Below are 23128 nucleotides of genomic sequence, written 5' to 3' on the forward strand. Positions count from 1 at the left end.
GCCGCGCCAGTCACGGCCGTTACCCGTGGAATGTGGGCGGTGGCGAAGACGCGTGAGGGACAGACGACATAGCCAATAGCGAGTGGGAAGGACGAACGAGTGTCCAATGGGAACTGGCCAGGTAGGCGGGCCGATCGGTGGTATTTATTTGAAATTCTCGCGAGAGGGCGGCCATGTTCTTTCAGCAGCGGGAGAGCGAGAGGAGCGGAGCGGAGCGGAGAGCGAGGAGCGAGAGCGCAGGGAGCCCCCCAGCCGAGAGCGGCCCGACTGTACCACCATCCCGCAGGCAGCCTGACAACACCATGAGCGAGGCCGAGACAGAGCAGCAACCCGAACAGCAACCGCAGCAGCAGCCGCCGCCTCAGCAGCAGCAGCAGCAGCCGGACAAACCCAAATCCCCCGGGGAGAAGAAAGTCATCGGTGGGTGAGAGGGAGGAACGCCAGGCCCCTGCCCCGGGCCTGGAGCGCGGCCTCCCCGAGATGAGGGAGGGCGGTCCCGGGGAGAGGGAGAGCTCCGGTCTCGGGGACAGAGAGCGCAGGCCCTCACCCCCGGGGTGCGGGATTGAGTGGTGAGGGGTGGGGGGGGGGGGGTAGTAACGGCCGCCGGCGTCGAGCTCACGTGGATTCAAAAGTCAACGGCGCCCCCCCCCCCCCCCCCCCGCACACACCTTGATGTGGGGGGGGGGGGGAGAGAGCGCGGGGCCGGGTGCTGTGCCCCCCCCCGGTCATGCCCCTCCGGTGGCTCAGAGCGGGTTAGCCGCGGGCCCGGGTACGGTCCATTCCCCCGGGTTATGGTGGGGAGGGGGGCGAGAGAGCGCGGCCCGCCTCCCGGAAGGTACCCGCTCCCATTGTTCCGAGCCGGTGGATGTTGCTGTGCCCCCCCCCAGCTCCGGGGCCTCCGGCCCGGCCACATGTCGGCAGCGTGTCGCCGGGGGCCTGGGCCTGTGCCGGCGGTTCCTGGGCGTTTGGAACCCGCGCTCGGGACCCACCTCAAACTCAAACCGCCGTCCGGGAGACGTTGGAGCGGAACCCGCGCTGGAACCCGATTCAAACTGGGGCCTAGAACACGGCCCGCCCCGGGTTCCGAGCTGTTTCACCGGCCTTCCTCTCCCCCCCCCCCCCCCCTCACACACACCCATGCCGGGGGTAGGGGGGGGGGGAGGGAGGGTGACACTGTCATGTTGTCCCTCGGTGTCAGACGGGTTTCGGGTGAGGGGCCTGAGCCCACCTTAATGCCCGGGGCTGGAGGAGGACCCCACTTCCAGCGAGATCTGTTTCCTGTCAGAAGGTACGTCATCCTGCTTGGGGTGAACTTGGTCTTTAATCTGTATGGTCTTCGGAAGGTTTTTACATTTTTACTACACGCTACCACTGTGTGAATGTGCTACTACTTTTAATCCGTATTGTGCAGCTTTGTTGATATGACAGTGTGCCAAGGAGGATCCGTAAGATAACACTGTGCATCAAACTTTTGCAGTTGTCAGCAATGATGCCCAAAACTAAGTATGTCTGTTCTTAGTTGGTCAATCATGTAGTTAGGTGAAGCTGTAGCCGTGTTGTTCTGCAGTTTAATTCCATGTGCTGTAGGTTTGCATTCTTGTGGGACTGTTTAGACAGCACTGCATTCTCATCTCTATTAACCTTTTATTGTGTGTTATTAAGTTGCAGATCATGATGCCCAGTGTTATTGTCACTCAACTTGCTATTGAAATTGAAACCCACTTGAATAAGGCACCATTTAACATTTTTGCCATCTTCACAAGTGGATATCCATTTCTAGTAGACCCATTTGAATAAGTATCATTTGCTTTGACTGTTTGGGGTGACTGAGCAGTTAAATTGCTAACTGGCATGTAGTTAGTTTGCATGGAGCAATTGATAAATCAGCTCATGTGATGTAGCTGTATTGAACAAAAATGACAAGTCAATTCACTTGGCTGTCTCTCTGCTGAGCTCAGTAAGCCCTTTACACCAATACTGATGTCATCTGCAGTTGTTCCTCATTGAAATAAACCTGGTATATTGGGTAATCATGGATAAGTCTCACATTTTGATTTGTCAGATGTACTAATGTTTTGGATTAAGGTTGGCTTGGTTACTAAAGCCTTAGACCTCAGTTATATTTCCGTCTGCCTTGAATGAGAAGTTGATCTTGAAGTTTATGATCAGGTATGATTTTGAATGCTGCGGTACACTCTAGGAGATGCCTTGCTGCCGCCTCTTCTCTCACATTAAGGAATTTTGAAGAGGGCATTTATTAATGTTTGCAATATAAATGTTTCTACAGCTTGTAATAGGCACTAATTGTAGACCTAGATTGAGTGGCATCTATAATCAGTTATTGCGTTGTTCCATGCCACCACCTCTATCCAGTATCTATTGTGGAAATTTGCAGCCAAATGGTGATTTACCAGTTTAAGTAAGTTGCTACTCATGGTTTGGAGTTCTGGTGAGATTTTAGTGCTTGGTTCCTAAGTTAGATCAGGTGTTCATTGAAAGTTAAGCTGATGCATCAAAATTATGACTCAAATATTGTAAATCATCTCTTTCAGCAACAAAGGTTCTTGGAACAGTAAAGTGGTTCAATGTACGAAATGGCTATGGATTTATCAACAGGTTAGTGAAAACTCTCCAAGCTTAATATTTACAATTAGGTTTTTGATTATAGTTTTCATTACTAGAAGCACCTACATGTGTAAAACTATTTAAAATTAAGTCAAATTACTGGATAAGTTGCCATGCAGATATGAATAGGGAAAGAGAATGACTTGACAGAGTAATACACATGTATGAACTATAATTCTTTTTGCTTTGTAGGAATGATACAAAGGAAGATGTGTTTGTACATCAGGTGAGTGTATATTCTAAGGATTGCATGCGTACGACTAGCCGAAGTCCCAATAAACTTTTGGATGTGAAAAATGTGGACAGGTATGACACTACTGAGCTGTTGCATGTTGAACAGTCATGCTGGTGGTAAAAGTGCAGTGTTGTGAACCGTTAATGTTGAAGACAGTTGTGATCAATTTTTTTTAGTTTGGAAAGACGTAACTATTGGAGTGCCACCATCAGCCCTAGGGACTGAATTATTTACTGTTTATCCTTGATTTAGATAATGGGGCAGATTGATGTGTTAAATTTGCAGTTGTCTACCCAACTTGTTTTGGTATAGTGTTGTCATTTGCAAGGTACTGAGTGAATGGGCAAAAAATGTAACAAGTAGAATTTTTAATGATGAAAGTGAGATTGTGCACTCCGGTCAGAAGAATTCAAAAGGAGGCTTTACTTGTAGCAAGACCCTCCAAAAACAAGTGCAGAGGAGCCTAGGTGGTGTTGAGCATGAAAAAAAACACCTGGCATGCATGTGCTGCAAGTAGATAAGACTAGTACAATTTTTGAGTCTAGTTGATCAAAACAGACAGATCTTGATATTTTCACTGGTGGGGGAATCTTGAGTTAGTGGATGTATTTGCATAGTGAGGGGGCACCTTTAAATTTGAGATGCAAAGGAATTCCTTTTAACAAAAGGTAGTGAATGTCTGAAATTATCTACTGTAGAGAATTGTGGCTGCATCACTGCAGAGGGAGCAAATAGATTTTTGCAATATTGGGGTGTGGGGAATTGAAGGCTGATTTGCCCCAGACCATTTGTATTGAGAGATGGGATAGGTTTGATGGGCTGAATGGCTCATGTAATATGCAGTCGGCCAATGTGGTATAATAATTGGGGTCCCATCTGTTTGACTTGTTGAAATAGCCCATGGTGCTGCTGCTTCACGTGAAAAGAGATTTGAAGGGTTTTCAGATGTTCTGCTACAAATTCCTCTTGACACACCTTTTGAGAAGTTTCCAGTGTCTCCTTTGAGGTTAACATTGATATTCCTAATGTCCTACAGAAACTTGTCGCAAAGGCCATCCACGTGTTTGGTGCAGAAACAATTGTATTTGTATTGTTGTTCAACCTTGATTAAAAGTTGATAGTTTAGCTTCTGCGTGTTAATTTGGATCATGGCCCATCTGCATCAGTACTCTGCTTGCAGCATTGGCTTACCCTTATTTAAAGTTCGCTAGTGAAATTTTGGGTTAATCTTCAAAATTGAATGTGGGTAGGTGGCAAATCGTACAGTAGTATCTTGATTAAAGTTCATTATACCAGATGTGGCTAGGTTTTAAACGTTAGTAGTGAAGGATTACCAAATTTCTGCAGTTGACTTGTGATATACATAAAATTGGCAATCTTGCCCTTGCTATGTTAATAAAGACGTTCAAGGCAATGGGTAATATGAGTTAATAACTTTTGTTCATTTTGAGATGTTGCTAAATGTTTTTGTATAAACCAGATGAAGTTTTTTATTAATTTGGAAGCATGGGGTTATTTGCGGGAATGTGGCAATATAGTAGTATAGAGGGATTAGCTTGTGTTACCTCGGAGAAAGGATTGAGGAGAAAGTGAGGTCTGCAGATGCTGGAGATCAGAGCTGAAATGTGTTGCTGGAACAGCGCAGTAGGTCAGGCAGCATCTAGGGAACAGGAGAATCAACGTTTCGGGCATAAGAAGAAGGGCTTATGCCCAAAACGTCGATTCTCCTGTTCCCTGGATGCTGCCTGACCTGCGCTGTTCCAGCAACACATTTCAGCTCTGAGAAAAGATGCCCATTGCTCAGACCTTCATGAATGAAGGTTGTGATAGGCCAATGGTATTTGATTACCTGTTGGACATGGTCTACCCATGCTATTATAACATTGTCTTGGGCAATTCCAGGGATTTTCCAACTTCTCATTTGTTATGTGCTGATCACCTTGAAGAATTGTTTTTTAAAAGTTTGTAAGTTTGTCCCTTTATTATTTCTGGTTTCTCTCTGGGTTTTGATTTTGTTTCATAGATTTGGCCTTGAAGTGAGTGATATTTAATCTAGTAGGTAATTTTAAATTCATTCTCTGCAATTACCAGTGATGGCTATTCCAGCATGTCAGTTGAAATGTACTACTTGTACAGGTCGTCATGTTTTAATGTGACAGTTGCATTCCCCTGCAACCTTGCACTGTAGAAAGTTGTGCTATGGAAAACCATTGCAGAAAATGGCATTGTAGAAGATCTCTATAGAAAATCACTATACTCGTTCAGCATCCCCAAATTTGTCAATCACTTTAACAAAACGTGTTATACTAGGATGACCTGTATGTACCTTCCTTTTGTCAAAAATCTATGAAGCGTAATGCGATGACTTCAGCATTGGGGAAGGAGAGAGTTTGAAGAATGCGGTATTGTTAAAGCATCTGGCTCACTGATGTCCTTCAGGAAAGGAAATCTGCCATCCTTAATTGGTCTGGCCTACATATGACTCCAGACTCTCAGCAATATGCATGATTCTTAACTTCGCTCTGAAAAGACCTAGCAGCAATGTTCCTGCTTCTATTTGTCTGTGCTGATGTCTGACATCTGCACAGTGGTGTCTTTGAACCTGAACACCAATGCTGCAAGCACTTACTGCTGTGAACAAGCCCTTAGGGTGGTTGTGTGGCCATACAGCTTAGAGTAAGTGTTTCTCATCATACCAGTCAGTTCTATCAACAGTCTGTAAGTAAGTCTAGTGGTTGAAGGCAGTGCCTCTTCATGTCTTCAAGGAATATATAGGTGGGAAGCAAATGCTGACCCAGCTGGTGCGCCGGCAATCCCATGAGTGAAATTTTTTTAAAGAAAGTGAACTGACTTCAGTAGTGTACTTGCTATTTTTGTCTCTTTGAAAGTGCGTTTCTACTTGTCCAGTAATTAAGCTGCAGTTCTGGCAATGTGATCGGCTGGAACAATAAGGAATGGTACTCTATTTGTTAATTAGGTATTTTATTTAAGTTATCCAGAAATAGATGCTAATGCATATCCACTGGAGACATTAATGTAGTGCTGGTGTTTAGACTTTGGTGGACAAAGTTTAAGTTACATGACACCAAGTTGTAGTTCGACAGGTTATTTGGAAGTAGAAGCTTTCAGAGCATCACTCCAAGTAGCTAGTGGGGCAGAATCAGAAGACACAGAATTTATATGGATCGAAGTGTCCTACAACTAGTAGGACTTATTGAACAAGCCTAGATTACTGTTAAGTGTTTCATCTTTTAGAATGGTTGTGGGTTTTGATTCATTAATCTGTAAATAGTGGAACTACTATAAAATCACATTCCAGTGATAGCTTAAGGCTTTATACAAAAGTAACGTCTCGGCTCAGACAATGCATTAAAGGTGAGGTTAGTGTCTCTGTATCCCAATTGAGTCAGACTGGTTTGATTTCCAAAGTAGGAATTTATGAAATGTCATGGGCTAACTGCCTGCAGATTGTGTGCTTTCTAAACAAAATAGAATCTATCTGCAACTGCAAAATGCCTCCTCTTCACCATGGATATCCAATCCCTCTACACCTCCATCCGCCATGACCAGGCCTCCAATCCCTCCGTTTTTTCCTCTCCCGACGTCCCCAACAGCACCCTTCCACCGACACTCATTCATTTGGCCGAACTGGTCCTCACCCTTAACAATTTCTCCTTCGAATCCTCCAACTTCCTCCAGACCAAAGGGGTAGCCATGGGCACATGTATGGGCCCCAGCTATGCCTGTCTCTTTGGCTACATAGAACAGTCTATGTTCTGTAATTACACTGGCACCACTCCCCAACTCTGCTGCATTGGTGCCCCCTCATGCTCCCACAAGGAGGTTGAGCAATTCATCAACTTCACCAACACATTCCACCCTGATCTTAAATTTACCTGGACCATCTCTGATACCTCCCTCCCCTTCCTGGACCTCTCCCTCTCCATTAATGATGACTGACTTGACACTGACATTTTTTACAAAACCACTGACTCCCACAGCTACCTGGATTACACCTCTTCTCACCCTACCTCTTGCACAAAATGCCATCCCATATTCCCAATGCTTCTGCCGTATCTGCTCCCCAGGAGGACTAGTTCCACCACAGAACACACCAGATGGCCTCCTTCTTTAGAGACCGCAATTTCCCTTCCCACGTGGTTAAAGATGCCCTCCAACGCATCTCGTTCACATCTTGCATCTCCACCCTTCCAACCGTAACAAGGACAGAATGCCCCTGGTGCTCACCTTCCACCCTACCAACGTTCGCATAAACCAAATCATCCACCGACATTTCCGCCACCTCCAAAAAGACCCCACCACCAGGAATATATTTCCCTTTCCGCCTTCCGTAAAGACTGTTCCCTCCGTGACTACCTGGTCAGGTCCACGCCCCTCTACAGCCCACCCCCCCATCCTGGCACCTTCCCCTGCTACCGCAGGAACTGCAAAACCTGCGCCCACATCTCCTCCCTCACCTCCAAGGTCTAAAGGAGCCTTCCGCATCCATCAAAGTTTTACCTGCACATCCATTAATGTCATTTATTGCATCATTTGCTCCTGATGCGGTCTCCTCTACATTGGTGGAGACTGGACGCCTCCTAGCAGAGCGCTTTAGGGGACATTTCTGGGACACCCGCACCAATCAATCATACTGCCCTGTGGCCCTACATTTCAACTCCCCCCTCCCACTCTGCCGAGGACATGGAGGTCCTTGGCCTCCTTCACCGCCGCTCCCTCACCAACAGACGCCTGGCGGAAGAACGCCTCATCTTCTGCCTCGGAACGCTTCAACCCAGGGCATCAATGTGGACTTCAACAGCTTCCTCATTTCCCCTTCCCCCACCTCACCCTAGTTCCACACTTCCAGCTCAGCACTGTCCCCATGACTTGTCCTACCTGCCAATCTTCTCTTTCATCTATCTTCTTTTCCACCTATCCACTCCACCACCCTCCCTGACCGATCACCTTCATCCCCTCCCCCACTCACCTATTGTACTCCATGCTACTTTCTCCCCACCCCCACCCTCCTCTAGCTTATCTCTCCACGCATCAGACTCTCTGCCTTTATTCCTGATGAAGGGCTTTTGCCCGAAACGTCGATTTTGCTGCTCCTCGGATGCTGCCTGAACTGCTGTGCTCTTCCAGCACCACTAATCCAACTGCTGGTTTCCAGCATCTGCAGTCATTGTTTTTACCTTGTGTGTATACATGCATGTGGGAGAGGGAGTGTGTGCACGTGCTTGATAATTTGTACGTGAGTGTGACAGTGTATGTTGACAGGGTGTCAGTGTGAATGAGTGTCTTGTGTGTAGTGTAGTGGTGCATGTATCCAAGATCTTGGTTGAGGCCATCATGGGTACAGAATTTGGCTGTCAGCCACTGTTTGGCCATTATGGTGCTGCATATCCCGAAGTTTGCCTTGGAGCACAGCCACCTGAAGTTCTGAGGCTGGATGTCTTTACTACTAATGTGTTCTGTGACAGGGAAGGAACATACCTGTTTGGCTATTGTTACATGGTGCCCATTCATCTGTTGTCATTGCGTCTGCTCGGTTTTGACAATGTACTGTGCCTCAGGGTATCCTTGCGTGCAGTGAGAGATGGACTTTGTCTGAGTCACATGAGTACCTGCTGTGCATGTGGTAGGTGGTGTCACCATGTCTAATGGTAGAATCTGTGTTGGCACTCTGACATGCTTAAAGGACAACTCCATAAGCAATCCTGTGCAGTCTTCATGATTTTAGATGTGGCATTTTGAAATCTAATCGATCTGGTTATCCTGTAAGCATTGAAGCATCGGTTGTCAAGCGATTTTTTAAGTTTGAAGGTCTTTTCAAATGAATTGTAAATCACTGGTCCCATCTTATTCATCACTTAAAATATGAATGTAAACTTCACCAGTGTCCCTTAAACTTGTCTGAGGTTTTTTGGGGCAATCTGATAGTCAGTGTGGATGAGTGATGATGCAAAAACTTCTGCCTTCACACAAAAGCTGCTGCTGCAGCTTCAGCAACATGTCTGGAGATTACACCTCATAATGCGTGCACTCTTCCTGGTGGCTTCGGCTTGGTGGCTTCGGCTTAATGGCTTCTTTTGGAAGCACTAACTGCTTTAGCTGTAGCATTCTGCATTAATCTACTCCTGAGTATATTCAAGCTTTCTCTTCCTGTTTGTCGACCTGGTGCATTGCTGATACTCTGCTTGCTTCAAGTGACATTTCTGCCATCAAGTTATCTTCTATTCTTAGAATACATGATCTTATTGGGGAAGGTCTGCAATACCATTTGGGTCTTTGGACTGCTCAATGTTCTAGAGAAAATGCTTTGTGCCAGTGTAACTGCAGGAATGAAAACTGTTGCAAAAAGCTTTCAAGTTTGGGAATCCAAGTCAAAACTTCTGTTTTTGGCAGATATGTTGCGTTTCCCTTGACTCTCAAATGCAAACTTTCGGACTTGTATGTATGAAGGAATTTGAGATTTTAAATCTTATTGAGGCATTGAATTCTTTTCAGACTGCCATAAAGAAGAATAACCCACGGAAATATCTACGTAGCGTTGGGGACGGTGAAACTGTGGAGTTTGACGTGGTGGAAGGTGAAAAGGTATTGCCAGTTGTATGGTTCAAATGTCTTTATGGTCAAGTTGAAAACTTGACTGCTGTAATAGGATGTTATTAAAGTTAATCAGCTATCATTGTAGAGTAATTTCTCTGGGTCTGTAGCACCTTCATTTAGTTGTGCATTACTGGGGGGAAAAAAGTATTCCCTCCACTTCATTCTGCCGAGTTAGGTATAGCACCATGTTCCTGCTAAGATACAAAGTAAACCATATGGCAGGTTTGATCTGAAATAAGAGCCACATTGTGTGTACCTCAAATTTTCTCTTCAGACCATAATCTCTGTGCTTTGTAGGGTGCAGAGGCGGCAAATGTCACTGGTCCAGGTGGAGTTCCTGTCCAAGGAAGCCGATATGCTGCGGACCGAAATCGTTACCGTCGCTACAACCCTCGTCGTCGAGGGCCACCACGTAATGTAAGTATAAAGCTGATGCTGTCATGACCTTATGTTGTCTGGGTCATGTTATCTGATGAAAGTGCCCCAGTGGGGACAGTGTTGGTTTCTTTGTACTTGGAAATACCTAATTGCAGTGTCCTACTGGAAATAGTGTGTGTGAGAAGCTATGTGGAGAAATTGCTGTCTGGATTATTGCTAATAAATTAAAATTAAGAGCTAGGCTGCTCAACTGGCCAGTTGAACCTGATCTGTTGTTAAGCTCGTGGCTGATCTTTTCATAGATTCAGCTCCACTTACTGGCCTACTGACCATAACCTTTTTATTCCTGTGATGTTCAAAAAGTTCCTCCTCAACTGTCTTTAAATCTGCTCCCCCTTATTTTGAGACATGCTTGCAGCTTCTAAGTCAGTTAACTTCATTAGATTGCATTTTAATATTTCCTTGGCTCAAGTAAAACTGTTTATAACTGAATGAAATTAATTTCGCATCTATGTATTGTGAAGATTGAGACTGGTCTCAGGTCAGTGCTCTAAATTATCAAAATGTCAGATAATTGGAGTGCATCAGTGAAAGCTAGATTTTGCTTGTGCTTATAATTCTAATTCTGTTTTAGATCTTTTTAATTTACCTGTTCCTATGTATCAGGACATAATACCTGGAATAAATGGGAACTAATACCAAGCATAAAGGTGCAAGAACTGTCAGCCCATTTTTTTTGTATATTAGGTAGCAAAATAGGTTCAGTTGGTCAGATGGCAAAACAGACTGTTTGTTTGGAATTTGCATTCTTTGTAGTGGGATCAAATCCATTTGAGACTTTTCCATCCAAGGAAAGACCACCTGTATCCATTCCTTGCCTACAGCTTTCCTATCATGTTTGATTAGTTAATTTCTTTTGGGTTAATATCAATAAATTGCTTCTGTATGATTTTTAATTAGTACCAACAGAACATTGAAGGTGGAGAGAAAGGAGATGGAGCAGAGACAGCAACAGATGGAGAAAATCAGGAATATCAAAATCAACAGCATCGTCCTCCATACAGAAGACAACGTTATCCACCTTACTTTGTCCGTCGCCGCTATGGTCGCCGTCCACAATATAGCAACCAGCCTCAGGGAGAAATTACTGAGGTAGCTTAAAGGGAATTTGCTGTAGAGTTTGTTCTTTGCATATTTGATTAATTGCATTGTTGGTATCAGTAATTTTTCCAGAAAGATGGTAAGAAATAATTTTACTTTACACCATAATCTTGTATTGGGATGGATAGACGAATTGCTGAAATGCTATTCCTTTGTGGCTAAGAAGCAGCTTGATCTGGTGGAGCACTCATCCATTGTCGATATCACATCAATTATTTGAAATATTTTATCTTAATATGCTAATCAGTGACTTTTCCTTTCACTGGTTTGGATCTGTATTGTGGGTTTTTCAGGGTTTATGATTTGTCCCACCTGCTGTAATCTATATATTAAAGGTTGCTTAGTTGAGTGGCCACAATCCCTAATCTTTGCCAGTCATCAAGGAGAGAGATAATCTGTTTTTAAAAAAAAATACTGTAAGCCAGAAATACTAACAAAAGTTGTTAGAGAAGTTCATCACCTCTGGCAGCATCTGCCGAGTGATATCATAGTTAACGTTTCAGGTCCAGTGACTCTACCTCAGAACTGCGGCAGGGTCAATGGATCTGAAACGTTAACTCTAATTTCTCTTTGCAGATGCTGCCAGACTGCGCTTTTCCAGAACTTGTTAGTGTTCTATTAAAGTTTGTTTTATTTTGACATTTTAAGCGGTTTTATTACCAATCACGAGTAGATGTAGCTTTTTAAAACTCCTGTGAATCCATTGGCTTTTTATCAACTGCAAATTTCCAGAAAACTTGAAGGCTATTGTTTTCAATTAGATTTTATACATTAACAATCTGAATGAAGGAACTGGTTTCACTCTTGCTACGTTGCCAGATGACACAAAGGTAGGTAGACCAGAGGAGGTTTACAAGAATGCATCAGGTGTTAGTCCATACAAGGAGCGGTTCAGGGGTCTCTGTTGTCAATGGGGTTTAGAAGGTTAAAGAGCCACCTGATTGAAATTTTAGAATACTGAGTAGCTTAAAAAATGTGGAAATGATCTTTTCAATAGTACAGACAGTAAGTCAAGTCCCAGTGAAAGCACAACCTATTAGAACAGAGATGAGATGAATCTCTTCAGAGGGTGGTAAATGGAATGCATTCCTGCGGGGGAGTGTGGGGGCCAGGTCATTCTATTTAAGATAGACAGCCACTTGATTGCTAAGGGGATAAAGATTCCTGCCGAGAAGCCAGGAGAATTTGATTGTGATACCCATCAGCCATGATTGAACAGTGGAGTAGACGCTTATGGACTGAAAGGTCTAATTCTGCTCTTGGATGTTATGGTCCCGTCCCCAGGCTGGTAATTAGCCAATTAGAATTACTAGACTTCAGGAATGGTTTGAACTTTAAAATAGGGATGGTACTAAATTAATGCATATCCTCTGTAAGGCTTGCACCTGAAATTTTATCCGTGTAATAAAGCTTAATGAAAAGACTGGATTCCCTTCATGAATGGCAAATCAAGTGTGGATACAGGATCCTGATGCATTTTGGTTGACTTTGGATCGATCAGAATGCTATGTATCTTTACCATATTTGGGAGATGTGGTGGATTTGCAATGGTGTCTGGAGATTTACAGTCACCTTGTGTGCATTAAGGTTAAATGGAATTTAAATAATTGACTTGTAGAGTTACTTGGGATTGTCCTATCATCAAAACCTAAATGGGCAATATTTTGTTTGAGGTGTCCAGTGTTGTCGTACAGATGGCCAAACCAGATGAGGTGCTGGATGTCTGTGGCTTACAGGTTGACAGGTTTACATGCTTGAGGAAATGACTGAGAAGATATAAGCTGTTTCAGAGACAGACGCTTTGTCTGAATGGACATTGTATTCAAGTCAATCACCTTTTGTGAATGCTCAAACTGAAGTGATTTGATCCGGTTTAATTGCTGGTGGCGATGTGGGGACCAAGATTGGGAGCTGAATATCACACACACAGCAATTGCCCTTTTGATAATTAAGAATGGATAATACAGGCTGGTCAGTGATGTCCCATCTTGTGAATGAATAAATGCTGTAAATAATAGCCTTTGAAGAGGCTGACTATGATATGAAAGAAGTTTGCACTGTTTGAATGCAGTATAGTTCATTTTGAATCCAGAGTCTGAAATCTGAAGGGAAGTTATGAAGATGAGTGGCACTGGTAGATTGAGATAATACTTGAAATGATTTGTCAGACTTGATAGCTAGTATTTAAAGAAATATTGCCTAAATATTTTTCTGGCACCAGCATCCAAATGGTTGGTGTGGTTAACAAAGTGCAGGTAGACAATCCTTTATCCAAAGTTCTGAAATTGAAGGTTGTGAAGTTTTTTTCTCATTAACAAGGTTGTTTGGTGTGCAAACAGTTAACCCAATCCACACCACTCTGTCACTCGGATGTGACATGGGGGTGTGGCCCAGCAATGGCAGGCCCTGGGTTTGTTCTCCAGGCCTGTTTTACTTAATAAATCTGCTCCTCCACTAAGATGTTTTAAAAATTTCACCATCAAACTATCACTTATTCTGAAATTTGAAAAATTCCAAAAAACTATTGGTCCAGACTCCTTTGGATAAAGGATCAGCTGCCTGTATATAAAGGGTTATGGTTGTATCGAGAGATGTTGGTAACCAAGATTTGAAGCAATTTTGAACCTTGGAAAAGTAAAAACTGGGAAACGAGAAAGCAGAGAATATAAACCCCAACTAATGACTCTTAAAGACAGACTTTTTGTTTAGGTTTATGAAACCCAACAAAAGTTTTTTTTGGTAAATGAGTCCATTACCAATGGGGACAGGTGAATTTGTAGTGGTGAATGGGAAATATTGGCAAAATGCAATAGTTCCTGAGTCTGTCGTGGGTGATGCTGATTTTTCGAAAGAATATTAGGTTATCAAGGAATGAGACTGAATAATTTAAAAGAAATCCATTTATGCATTTAAGATGTGAACTGGATTGAGGATTGATTAAAATCTCTGGATCAGATGAGATTCATCCCAGTGTTAAAGGATATGGATTGAATGTGTGGTTATATTTCAAAATTCTAAAGGTTGTTCTAAAGCTGATATCAGTAGTGGGGGATGTGATAACCTGTCATTGCAGAGGACGATACTGGGCAGAATATGGATGTTTGAATGAGAAATGATGTTTCCAATCCTTATTGGACTTTGTCAATTTTATAAACTAAATTCGCTACGACCCAATGGCTTAAGTCCACCTTTAAGGTGGCATCCCATTAGTGGGTTATTGAAAGTGTCAGTGTTAAGTCCACAACAATAACATTTAATGTTTTGGATGTAGAGAATAATTCTAATTTATTGAAGAGTCAACTTGGATAGGCTAAGTGAGTGGGCTCAGTCATAATGTGCAAGTGTGAACCTGCTCCCTTTTTGGTGGAATATTCCTTAAATGGTTGGGAAGTGTAGGTCGCCAAGGGGACCTGGATGTCCTTGTTGAGTGAGCTATGGCAGGTACAGCAAGTACTTAGGGAAATTGTCTGTTGACCTTAAGGATATCAGTCCAGAAATAGCTTGCAAAAAGGTAGTGAATCTCTGGAACTTTCTACCAGTCTGGTGACAAATAGTGATCATTCAGTATATTTGAGGTGCAAATTGACTAGTGTCCAGAAGTCTAATGACATTGAGGGATGTGGTGTTAGAGCGGGGAAATGAGGGATGCTCACTCATGTAGTTGAATAGTGTCGCAAGCCCAGTAGGCTAAATGGCTTTCCCCGTTCTGATATTTGAATAGCTTGGATTTTCCACACTATATTGAAGGGTCACCACAAACTTTGGCGAGAAAGTCATGTTAGTTCGCGTCTGTTGAATGGCACAGCTCTCTTTTCATTGTTCTTTTGACTGTTGATGTTTCCTTTGCTTGCTCAGTTACGGTTCTGTGATTATAGTATTGTGAACCTGCATTTGAAATTTATTGAACTCTAAGCATATTTGTATTGGGTTTCTGGAACCAGATTAACCAAATTAATGTTGTAATGGTTTTTATTATGCTCCTAAGGGTGGTGAAATAAACGAAAACCAAGCTGCTGGGGAAGAAGGTGGTAAACCCAACAGAGGACAAAATCGTTTTAGGGGCTACCGTCCACGCTACCGCAGGTATGCAACAGAACTTAACAGTTTAAAACAGCTGGATGTTAACAAAACTATATTCATTCGAACTCTGCCTTAGAGTCTAGCAATCCCTTGCTTGATTACTATCAAGCCAGAAGTTCACCCTGATTTGGAGAAGAGCATTTTGGAAGTGGCTCTGCAAGTTTCCCCAACTTCAGTATTAAGTCTAGCACATCAGTGCAAAGCAATTTAGGCCTATATACTTGCTGGAATTTAGAATGAGGGGAGATTAAATTAAGGTATTCAAAATGATTAAAAAGCATAGATGAAATAGATGTGGAGTGGATGTTTTTTCTTGTGGGGCATTCTAGGGCAAGAGGTCGTAGTCTTAAGATAAGGGGTAGCAAACTTAAAGCAGAGTTGAGGAGAAACTACGTCTTTCAAAGGGTTGTGAATCTGGAATTTGCTACCCCAAAGTGCACTGAATGCTGAGACAGTGAGTAAATTGAGAAGTTAGATGTTTAATTGGTTATATGTTGAAGGGATATGGAGAGAACGCAGGACAATGGGCGTGAGGAGCATATCAGCCATGATTGAAGGGCAGAGCAGTCTATTGGCAGAATAGCCTAATTCTGCTCCTACATCTCTTGAACTTATAAAAGACAAGGCTGAAGCTTTTTCGCCCATTAGTGCAGAGTGGTTAGACAATGTCTCTTGATCTCCAGCATCATAATTACTGGTCTTCAGCTAATTCGTTTGATAGGATTATGAAAAAGCTGGTGGCATTGTGTACTGAAAACTGGGCCCTAGCAGTCCAGGTGGTAGTTCTATAAAGTGTTTTTCAGCAGTGTGATTTGGCTATAGCATCACTGAAGAACCAGAGAATGGTATTTTTGAGAACGCTGAACTCTTTGCAATAGCATGATTCTAGTGGTGCTTGTTTCTCTCGCTTTGTTCTGTGAATGTGCCAAAATTTCCATGTTCTCTGCATGGCCAATGTCAGCTGTCAACACTGAGCAGCTGCAATTCAAATTCAACTAATGTTCATTGCTCACACTCTTGAGACAAGAAAATTCATGTATAATTCCGGTGTAAGGCCTGTATGATTCCTGCAGGTCTGCCTTACTTTGATTTTGTACCTACATATCATGCAGTCTACTCCTAGATTATGTCACTCCATTTTTTGCAAAAAAAGAGTGACTCTGTTAGCAAGAAGTGTCCTGGTGATAAAATGGAGTGGTGACCGCAAAAGGGGCTATAACAATCGAAGAGAAGCTAGATGTTTAGGAGAGACCATGTGATGTAGCTCGCTACCTTATGCAGCATTAGAGGCACTGCTGAAAAGATTAAAGAAGCTGTATTGCTGGAACAAGTGAGTGCCAGCAGATCTGAGATGTCATGGCCAAAGGAGCTCGAGTTGGAGAGGTTCTAAGTGTTTGGATAGAAGATCGAACAAAAGTGGTCTGGGACAACCTTTCTCACCATAAGAGCCTTATCCTTTTATGAAGATCAAAGAAACATGCTCCCAAATCCTGCTGATCTCCGCCTTTAGTGCAAGCAGTGGATGGTTTGCTGGTTTTAAAGAACAGCTATGCATACCATAATATACAGTTAATTGATGAATCTGCTTACACAGTCAAAGCGGAGGCACTGGCATATCCTCCCATCGTCCAAGATTTTAAAGGATGTGAAACATCAGACAAGCTCCCAAAAATCAAAGAGCAGGTTGGCTTTGAAGTGCAAATGAAGATATTGAAGAGCTGCTTGAGTCGCACCTCTCTACAGCAGATCTACTACAACTTGTTGCTGAGGGGTATGGGGTAGCTGGAGATTCAAAGGATTAAGTCCAGGATGCAGCACCATGACAGCTTTCCACGTTTCTTTTGTCATCTATCCTGCGGGGAATTGAAGCACTCATAGCGACATAGAGATGTACAGCATGGAAATGGACCCTTTGGTCCAACGTGTCTATGCTGACCAGATATCCCAATCCAGTCCCACCTGCCAGTACTCGGCCCATATCCCTCCAAACCCTTCCTATATTCATATACCCATCCAAATGTCTCTTAAATGTTGCAGTTGTACCAGCCTCCACCACTTCCTCTGGCAGTTAATTCCATACACATACCACCTGCTGTGTGAAAAGTTGCCTCTTGGGTCTCTTTTACATCTTCCTCTCTCACCCTAAACCTATGCCCTCTAGTTCTGGACTCCCCGACCCCAGGGAAAAGACTTTGTCTATTTATCCTATCCGTGCCCCTCATAATTTTGTAAACCTCTATAAGGTCACCCCTCAGCCTCAGACGCTCCAGGGAAAACAGCCCCAGCCTGTTCAGCCTCTCCCTGTAGCTCAGATCCTCCAAGCTCTAATGGACAATGATGACAAGACAATGCAGTAAGAAAGCAGTTTGTTCAATAAGATATCTGACCCTCTGATCAGCTTCAAGACAAAAGTGCAAAGCAGCAAAATCTGGATGTCTATATTTTTGAACTAGTCCCCAATAAATAGTCATTGTTCATGTCCATACCCCACAAGGATGGCCAACAGGCTCTTCGCATCTGCGTCTCCAACAGATCTACCCACCCACCCTCCACCAATACCCTGACTTGCCAAGCTAGTCCTCACTCTTGTAACTTCTTTAACTCTTAGTATCCTACACGAACTCTATCCCATAGTCCCCAAGCATCCCAGATGTCCACGTATTTCAATGTGCTTCCCCAGACAGCCCTCCATTGCACCACTCCTATTCCCAGTTCCACTGCTCTAAATTCTTACACTTACTCACACACACACACACACACACACACACACACACACACACACACACACACACACACACACACACATATATAGACCGGGTCCCCCTTGTCCTCTCCTATCAACCCACCAGTCTCTGCATCCAATGCATCATCCTTAATACTTATGCCAACTAGACCACACCACCAAAAACATCTTCCCCTCTGCCTTCTGCAAGGTCACCTTGCAGCCAGGAACTAGACCTCCCAGTCTCTGCCCATTTTAATACCCTTCCCATTCCCTTTTCTGACATGACAATCCTTGGCCTCCTGCATTGCCACAATGAACCAAACCAATACCATATCATCTGGCTGGCAGCCAAGTTCTTGAATTTCAAGTAACTGTCCCTCTTTCCCCTCTCCCTTCCCCCAACCCCTGACATCCTTCCCAGCTCCTCCCCTTCCCTTCCATTCCTAGCAGTCACCCATCCCTCCTGTCCCTGCCACCTTCTGCAGCTCCCCCTACACCATCCCCAGTCCTGAAGAAGGGTTAGGTTAGGTTGATTACATTAGTGTGGAAACAGGCCCTTTGGCCCAACAAGTCCACACCGACCTGCCGAAGCGCAACCCACCCATACCCCTACATTTACCACTTACCTAACACTACAGGCTATTTAGCATCGCCAATGCACATCTTTGGACTGTGGGAGGAAACCGGAGCACCCAGAGGAAACCCATGCAGACACGGGGAGAACTTGCAAACTCCACACAGTCAGTCGCCTGTGCTAACCACTGTGCCGCCCTACATGTGAAACATCTCCTTCTCCACCACCTGATGCTGCGTGGCTTGCTGTGTTCTTTCAGCCTCCTGTCTGTGTACTGAAGAAACGGAAGACAATCAACCACAGCCATCCACTTCTGCACCTGAAGGTGGCAGTGATAACCACCCTTCCTGCATAAACAATTTTTCAATGCAATGTGTAAAATTTTACTTTTTGTTTTAATAAATTTGATTTAAACTTTCCTTGAGGCTGTGCCATACTTTGATAGGCTTTAGGTGAATTTTGACCATTGTTTTTTTTTGCTGGTCTTCCCCTAACCCTGCTTTTCCCTTGACCTCTTTATTTCTATTAAGCAAGGTTTTGCTGGAACACGCAAACAGCATTATAGTGGAGCTACCTGTAATGCTGCGGGTTTGCTCCAGAAGTAACTGTATCTGTAATCACTGGCATTTGATATGGAAGATTACCCAGGTGTACTGGTAATGTCTAGAAAATGAAAGAGTGCCAACTTGCCCCTCCTTTCTCATTGAAGGTGTTGCCAACAATGTTGTCAGCTTCACCTGCCTAGCAATCTCCTACTCTTGGCGCAATTTGCCAGTCTGCTAGACCTGTTTAGGTCTTGGTCTCATTAGAACAATCTTTCAAAATAAGGGGGAAATGCTTGGTGAACTAAGGGACATGTCCTTTGACATCAAGGCAATATTTTGACAATATAGTATTAAGGATTCCTGACATAACTGGGATCAGTGGTAACTTTTCCATTGATTACCCTTTGTGCCAGGTAACACACCAATGTAGGAATTCAACCAACTCTACACCATGCGTCTGTGCAGGAGTTCCTTAGGTTAGGTATTTGACATACCTAGAGGCGTGCCTTGAACCGAAGTTGTCTGTCCCTCCATTAGGGGCACTACCACTGCCACAACAGCTCTGGTTCTTCAGGGCTATAATGACCTAGTTACCTGTAGCTGTTTCATCAATGACTTTTCCTCCGGACAGGATTAGATTAGTGGCTGATTGTGTGATCAGCAGAGTTTGCAATTTTATTACTAAGTCTCTGCCAATGTGTAAGTATACTGAGGCACAATTCCATTTTGGCATGATATGGCGAGTAGCATTTGTTTCACAAGTGTCAGGCAACAACTGTCTCCTACAAGGAGATCTAACCCACTGCCCTTTGCCATTAGTGTCCCCATGATCTGCATCTTTGGAAATTAACCGTTGATCATAAATGAACCAGCCATATAAATACTGTGGCAACTTCTAATGGAATGCCATCCCTATGTCTAGATGAGGGCATCTTCCAGCAGCAGCTCTGGGGAGACACCAGACCATCCAGGACAAAGCAACTCTCTGCCCTAACTTAAGACATTTGCTCCCCCTCCCACTGGTGTACTGGCAGCAGTGTATAACATGTTCAGTGCGTTGCAGTAAATTGCCACATGATCCTTGTGTATCTATCTGAAATTTAAGGTCTTCTGCAGTACTTTCCCCACATGATTGCCTGCCCACCATCCAAAAGTTTCTGCTGCCATAAATGCTGGTGGTCCAGTTTTGATGAGAGATTTAGACTTGAGGGATTGGGCGCATCATTAGCAGCACTGGAATTCTGTTTGAGATGGGTCAAAGGTTGTGAACAAATGTCACTTGGTTAGATTCATTGCTGATTGAGTGTGCATCTCTCGTGTTTGAAAGCAGATGCTGCATCTAATGTCGTAGTGAAATTAATTTCAATGAGTTGGTTTGTTATAGAGGACCCCCTCGCCCACGTCCACCAAGGGAGGGTAGTAGTGAAGAAGATAAGGAAAATCAAGGGGATGGCCAACAAGACCAGCAGTCACATCCCAGACGGTTTCGCCGCAACTACAACTACAGGCGTCGTCGACCACAAAACCCTAAACCAAAAGATGGCGAGGAGGTAAGATTATGATTGCTGTTAATGCCTGTTGAGTGGCTTTCCTGGAGTTTTTCCAATGAAGGTAAATTTGCCAAACATTGTTTGCCTCTTTGTGCTTTTACTACTGAGTGAACCTATCTCTGCCATGTTCCTTCCTTTCCTAGCATCTATTCTAAATCTTTGTGGACTTTCTTTGCAGTTTGTCTTGTGATCTGTGATCTCTTCATCCCTATCTCTTGCTATCTTTGTCACCAAACTCCTTTTTTTCCTCTCTGGCACTGCTTATCTTCAGATTCCCCCCCGCCTCCCTCTTCTTGACTCTTGTTCCAAACTGTCAATCAATCTTAATTTTGTTGCTCTGTCCAAATTTCTCTGTTTTGCAACTGAGTTTTAAAACCCTTCTATCTTGATTTTGTTGGAAGAGCCCTGATCCTTCTGATTTATGATGCAGTTGACAATATTCTTCTATGGTATTCAGTTTTCTAGCTCAGCAAAACTGCGTGGGCATTGTTTTGCACTTGAGCTAATTCTTCTCAACACCTCCGTTTGCCTCTGACAACTGCCATACTTTGACCCACACCATTCTATGCTTTGTCCCCTACAACTTCTACTAAACTGCTGTTCAACAGTGGTATCTTTTAGATATTTGTATCCTTGCTTGGCCTTTCTCCTGTAACGCAGTTGTCCTGGACAACTAACTCTGATCTGACTTATCATTTGAAAGATCCCTTATTTCAAACTCTTCCTTGTCATTATTCTATTCGCTGTCTGCTCACCTACTGGGGCTGAGCCAGACTGTTCAGTCTTAATATCCTATTCTACCATTAACTGAGCTTTTGATCCTCTAATCAAACCCTTGACATGTCCCTTCCTGTATCCATTTCCAACTTTATATAGGGTGAGGTAGTTCAGGCTCCACTGTATGCAACTTAACTTGCACCTGATGGCCAGCATCCTATTGCGTGCCAGTTTCATCGGTTCCCAGGCTTAATTTTGTTTTTTATCTGCATATCCTAACTGTAACCTCCCCTGGACCCCTCACTTGGATAACAGCTGTGCATTCTCCAAAGTTGGCCTGTTGTCAATCTCTCCTTCCATTCATCCTGCCATTGTGTGCCTTCAGCAGTCTTGGGCCAAGCTTTCAAACCTTCTCCCTTCTCCCTTCTCTCGCTATTATCCTTTATCTCACCTCTGGTCAAATTTTTGTGCTCTTCCTGGTGGTAACTCTTGGGTTTAGATACTTATTAATATCGTATTTTCAGGTGTTAAAGCTACAGCTTTTGCAAATTGCAATTTGTCTGGTTCCGGAATGTAAAAGTTAAAGCCACTGTTGCTGCCTTCTGGCGTAGGGGGACTGTCACCTTTTCAAGCATAGATGTACAGCATTTGCCATCACTTGGCCCATATCCCTCTAGACCCTTCCTATTTATATACTAGTGCAGATGCCTTTTAAATGCTGTAATTGTATTAGCCTCCAACACTTTTTTGGTCTGGCAGCTCATTCCATGCATGCACCACCCTCTGTGAAAACATTGCCCCTTAGGTGCCTTTATCTTTCCCCTCTCGCCCTAAACCTATGCCCTCTAGTACATTTCCCAATGGTACTAGCCCCCCCACCACTACCACCCACCTAAACCTTACTAGCTTTAATCCTCCTGCGCAGCGGTGGCAAATCTCCGTCAGTATATTAATCCCCTTCTGATTCTTGCCCCAAACTCTGGGACCTTTTTGTGATTTTAGTTTTAAGGCTATATCCTCACCAGAATGACCAATATTACTATTGCTTTTTGGGTGCACAGACAGTTAACTATCTGCATTATATGGATCATATAATTTCACCATTAATTTTTTATGCGTCTGGGCAAAGTCTGCATACTGAAGAAATGGGAGCCTACAGAATTGTCTAATTCAGCTTAGTTCAATTACAAATACTTCAACGTGATTATTTCTGTCTTTCAGACCAAGGCACCCGAAACACCAGCTGAGAACATCTCTGCTCCAGAGACCGAGCAGGGCAATGCTGAGTAACACCAGCTCAGCATCTCTTAACATCAACTAAGTAAGTCTTGTGGTAAATGATTGTTATGCCATAAAATACAAACTGGGCCTATTCACCAATTGAGTAACTTTGTACTGTGACTGCATTATAGTGGTTCCTGCCGCTGTTTGTTCAGTGTTTTGCTAGCAGTCACTGATTTGATATCAGCTTCTTTATTCAGATGAGATATTGTAGACGTTTATCTAAGCAGTATTAGTGTGTGAATTGCGCATCTCATGCAGCATCCGTGTGTTCAGCTTTCAATGCTTGGTTTGGTAGAACTACAATAATTCTCAATTTTTGTTTGGCAGTTTTGTCATCAAATGAAGACCATCAAAGTCAAATTCCAGCAATAATATGAAAAGTGAGCTTTCGACTGTAATGAAGATCTGCAGTGCTTGCATACAGTTGACCAGATACCAGAACGTTTCACACTAGTAAACCTATGCAGCATGGTTTCTTAACCTTTCCTGGAACTGCTTTTTGGAACTGGCTTAAAACAGATTTTTGTAGATGGTCTATTTTCCTTTTTACTTCAGATGGTTTTTAAGCTTATTTGATATCTGGTCAATTTGAATTTTTGAAATACCAGTTTTTAATTTGTAAGCATTGTACACCTGAAA

At 43.4% G+C, this 23128-nt stretch overlaps 1 protein-coding gene across 1 annotated transcript; it reads left to right on the forward strand.

The window, feature by feature from the left end:
* The first annotated feature begins 165 nt into the window (after positions 1-165).
* ybx1 (Y box binding protein 1) lies at positions 166-22918 on the forward strand. The gene is made up of 10 exons (XM_043676347.2): positions 166-420; positions 2553-2616; positions 2818-2851; positions 9374-9463; positions 9773-9892; positions 10814-11005; positions 15000-15097; positions 20323-20488; positions 22427-22526; positions 22817-22918. Exons 1-9 carry the CDS (start codon positions 174-176, stop codon positions 22493-22495), a joined length of 1080 nt encoding a protein of 359 aa, XP_043532282.1. The 5' UTR covers positions 166-173; the 3' UTR covers positions 22496-22526; positions 22817-22918.
* Positions 22919-23128: the final 210 nt, after the last annotated feature.

The sequence above is a fragment of the Chiloscyllium plagiosum genome, unplaced genomic scaffold (assembly GCF_037043375.1).
Source record: "Chiloscyllium plagiosum isolate Xiang-an unplaced genomic scaffold, Cpla_swu_hap1 HiC_scaffold_37, whole genome shotgun sequence".
NCBI lineage: Eukaryota > Metazoa > Chordata > Chondrichthyes > Orectolobiformes > Hemiscylliidae > Chiloscyllium > Chiloscyllium plagiosum.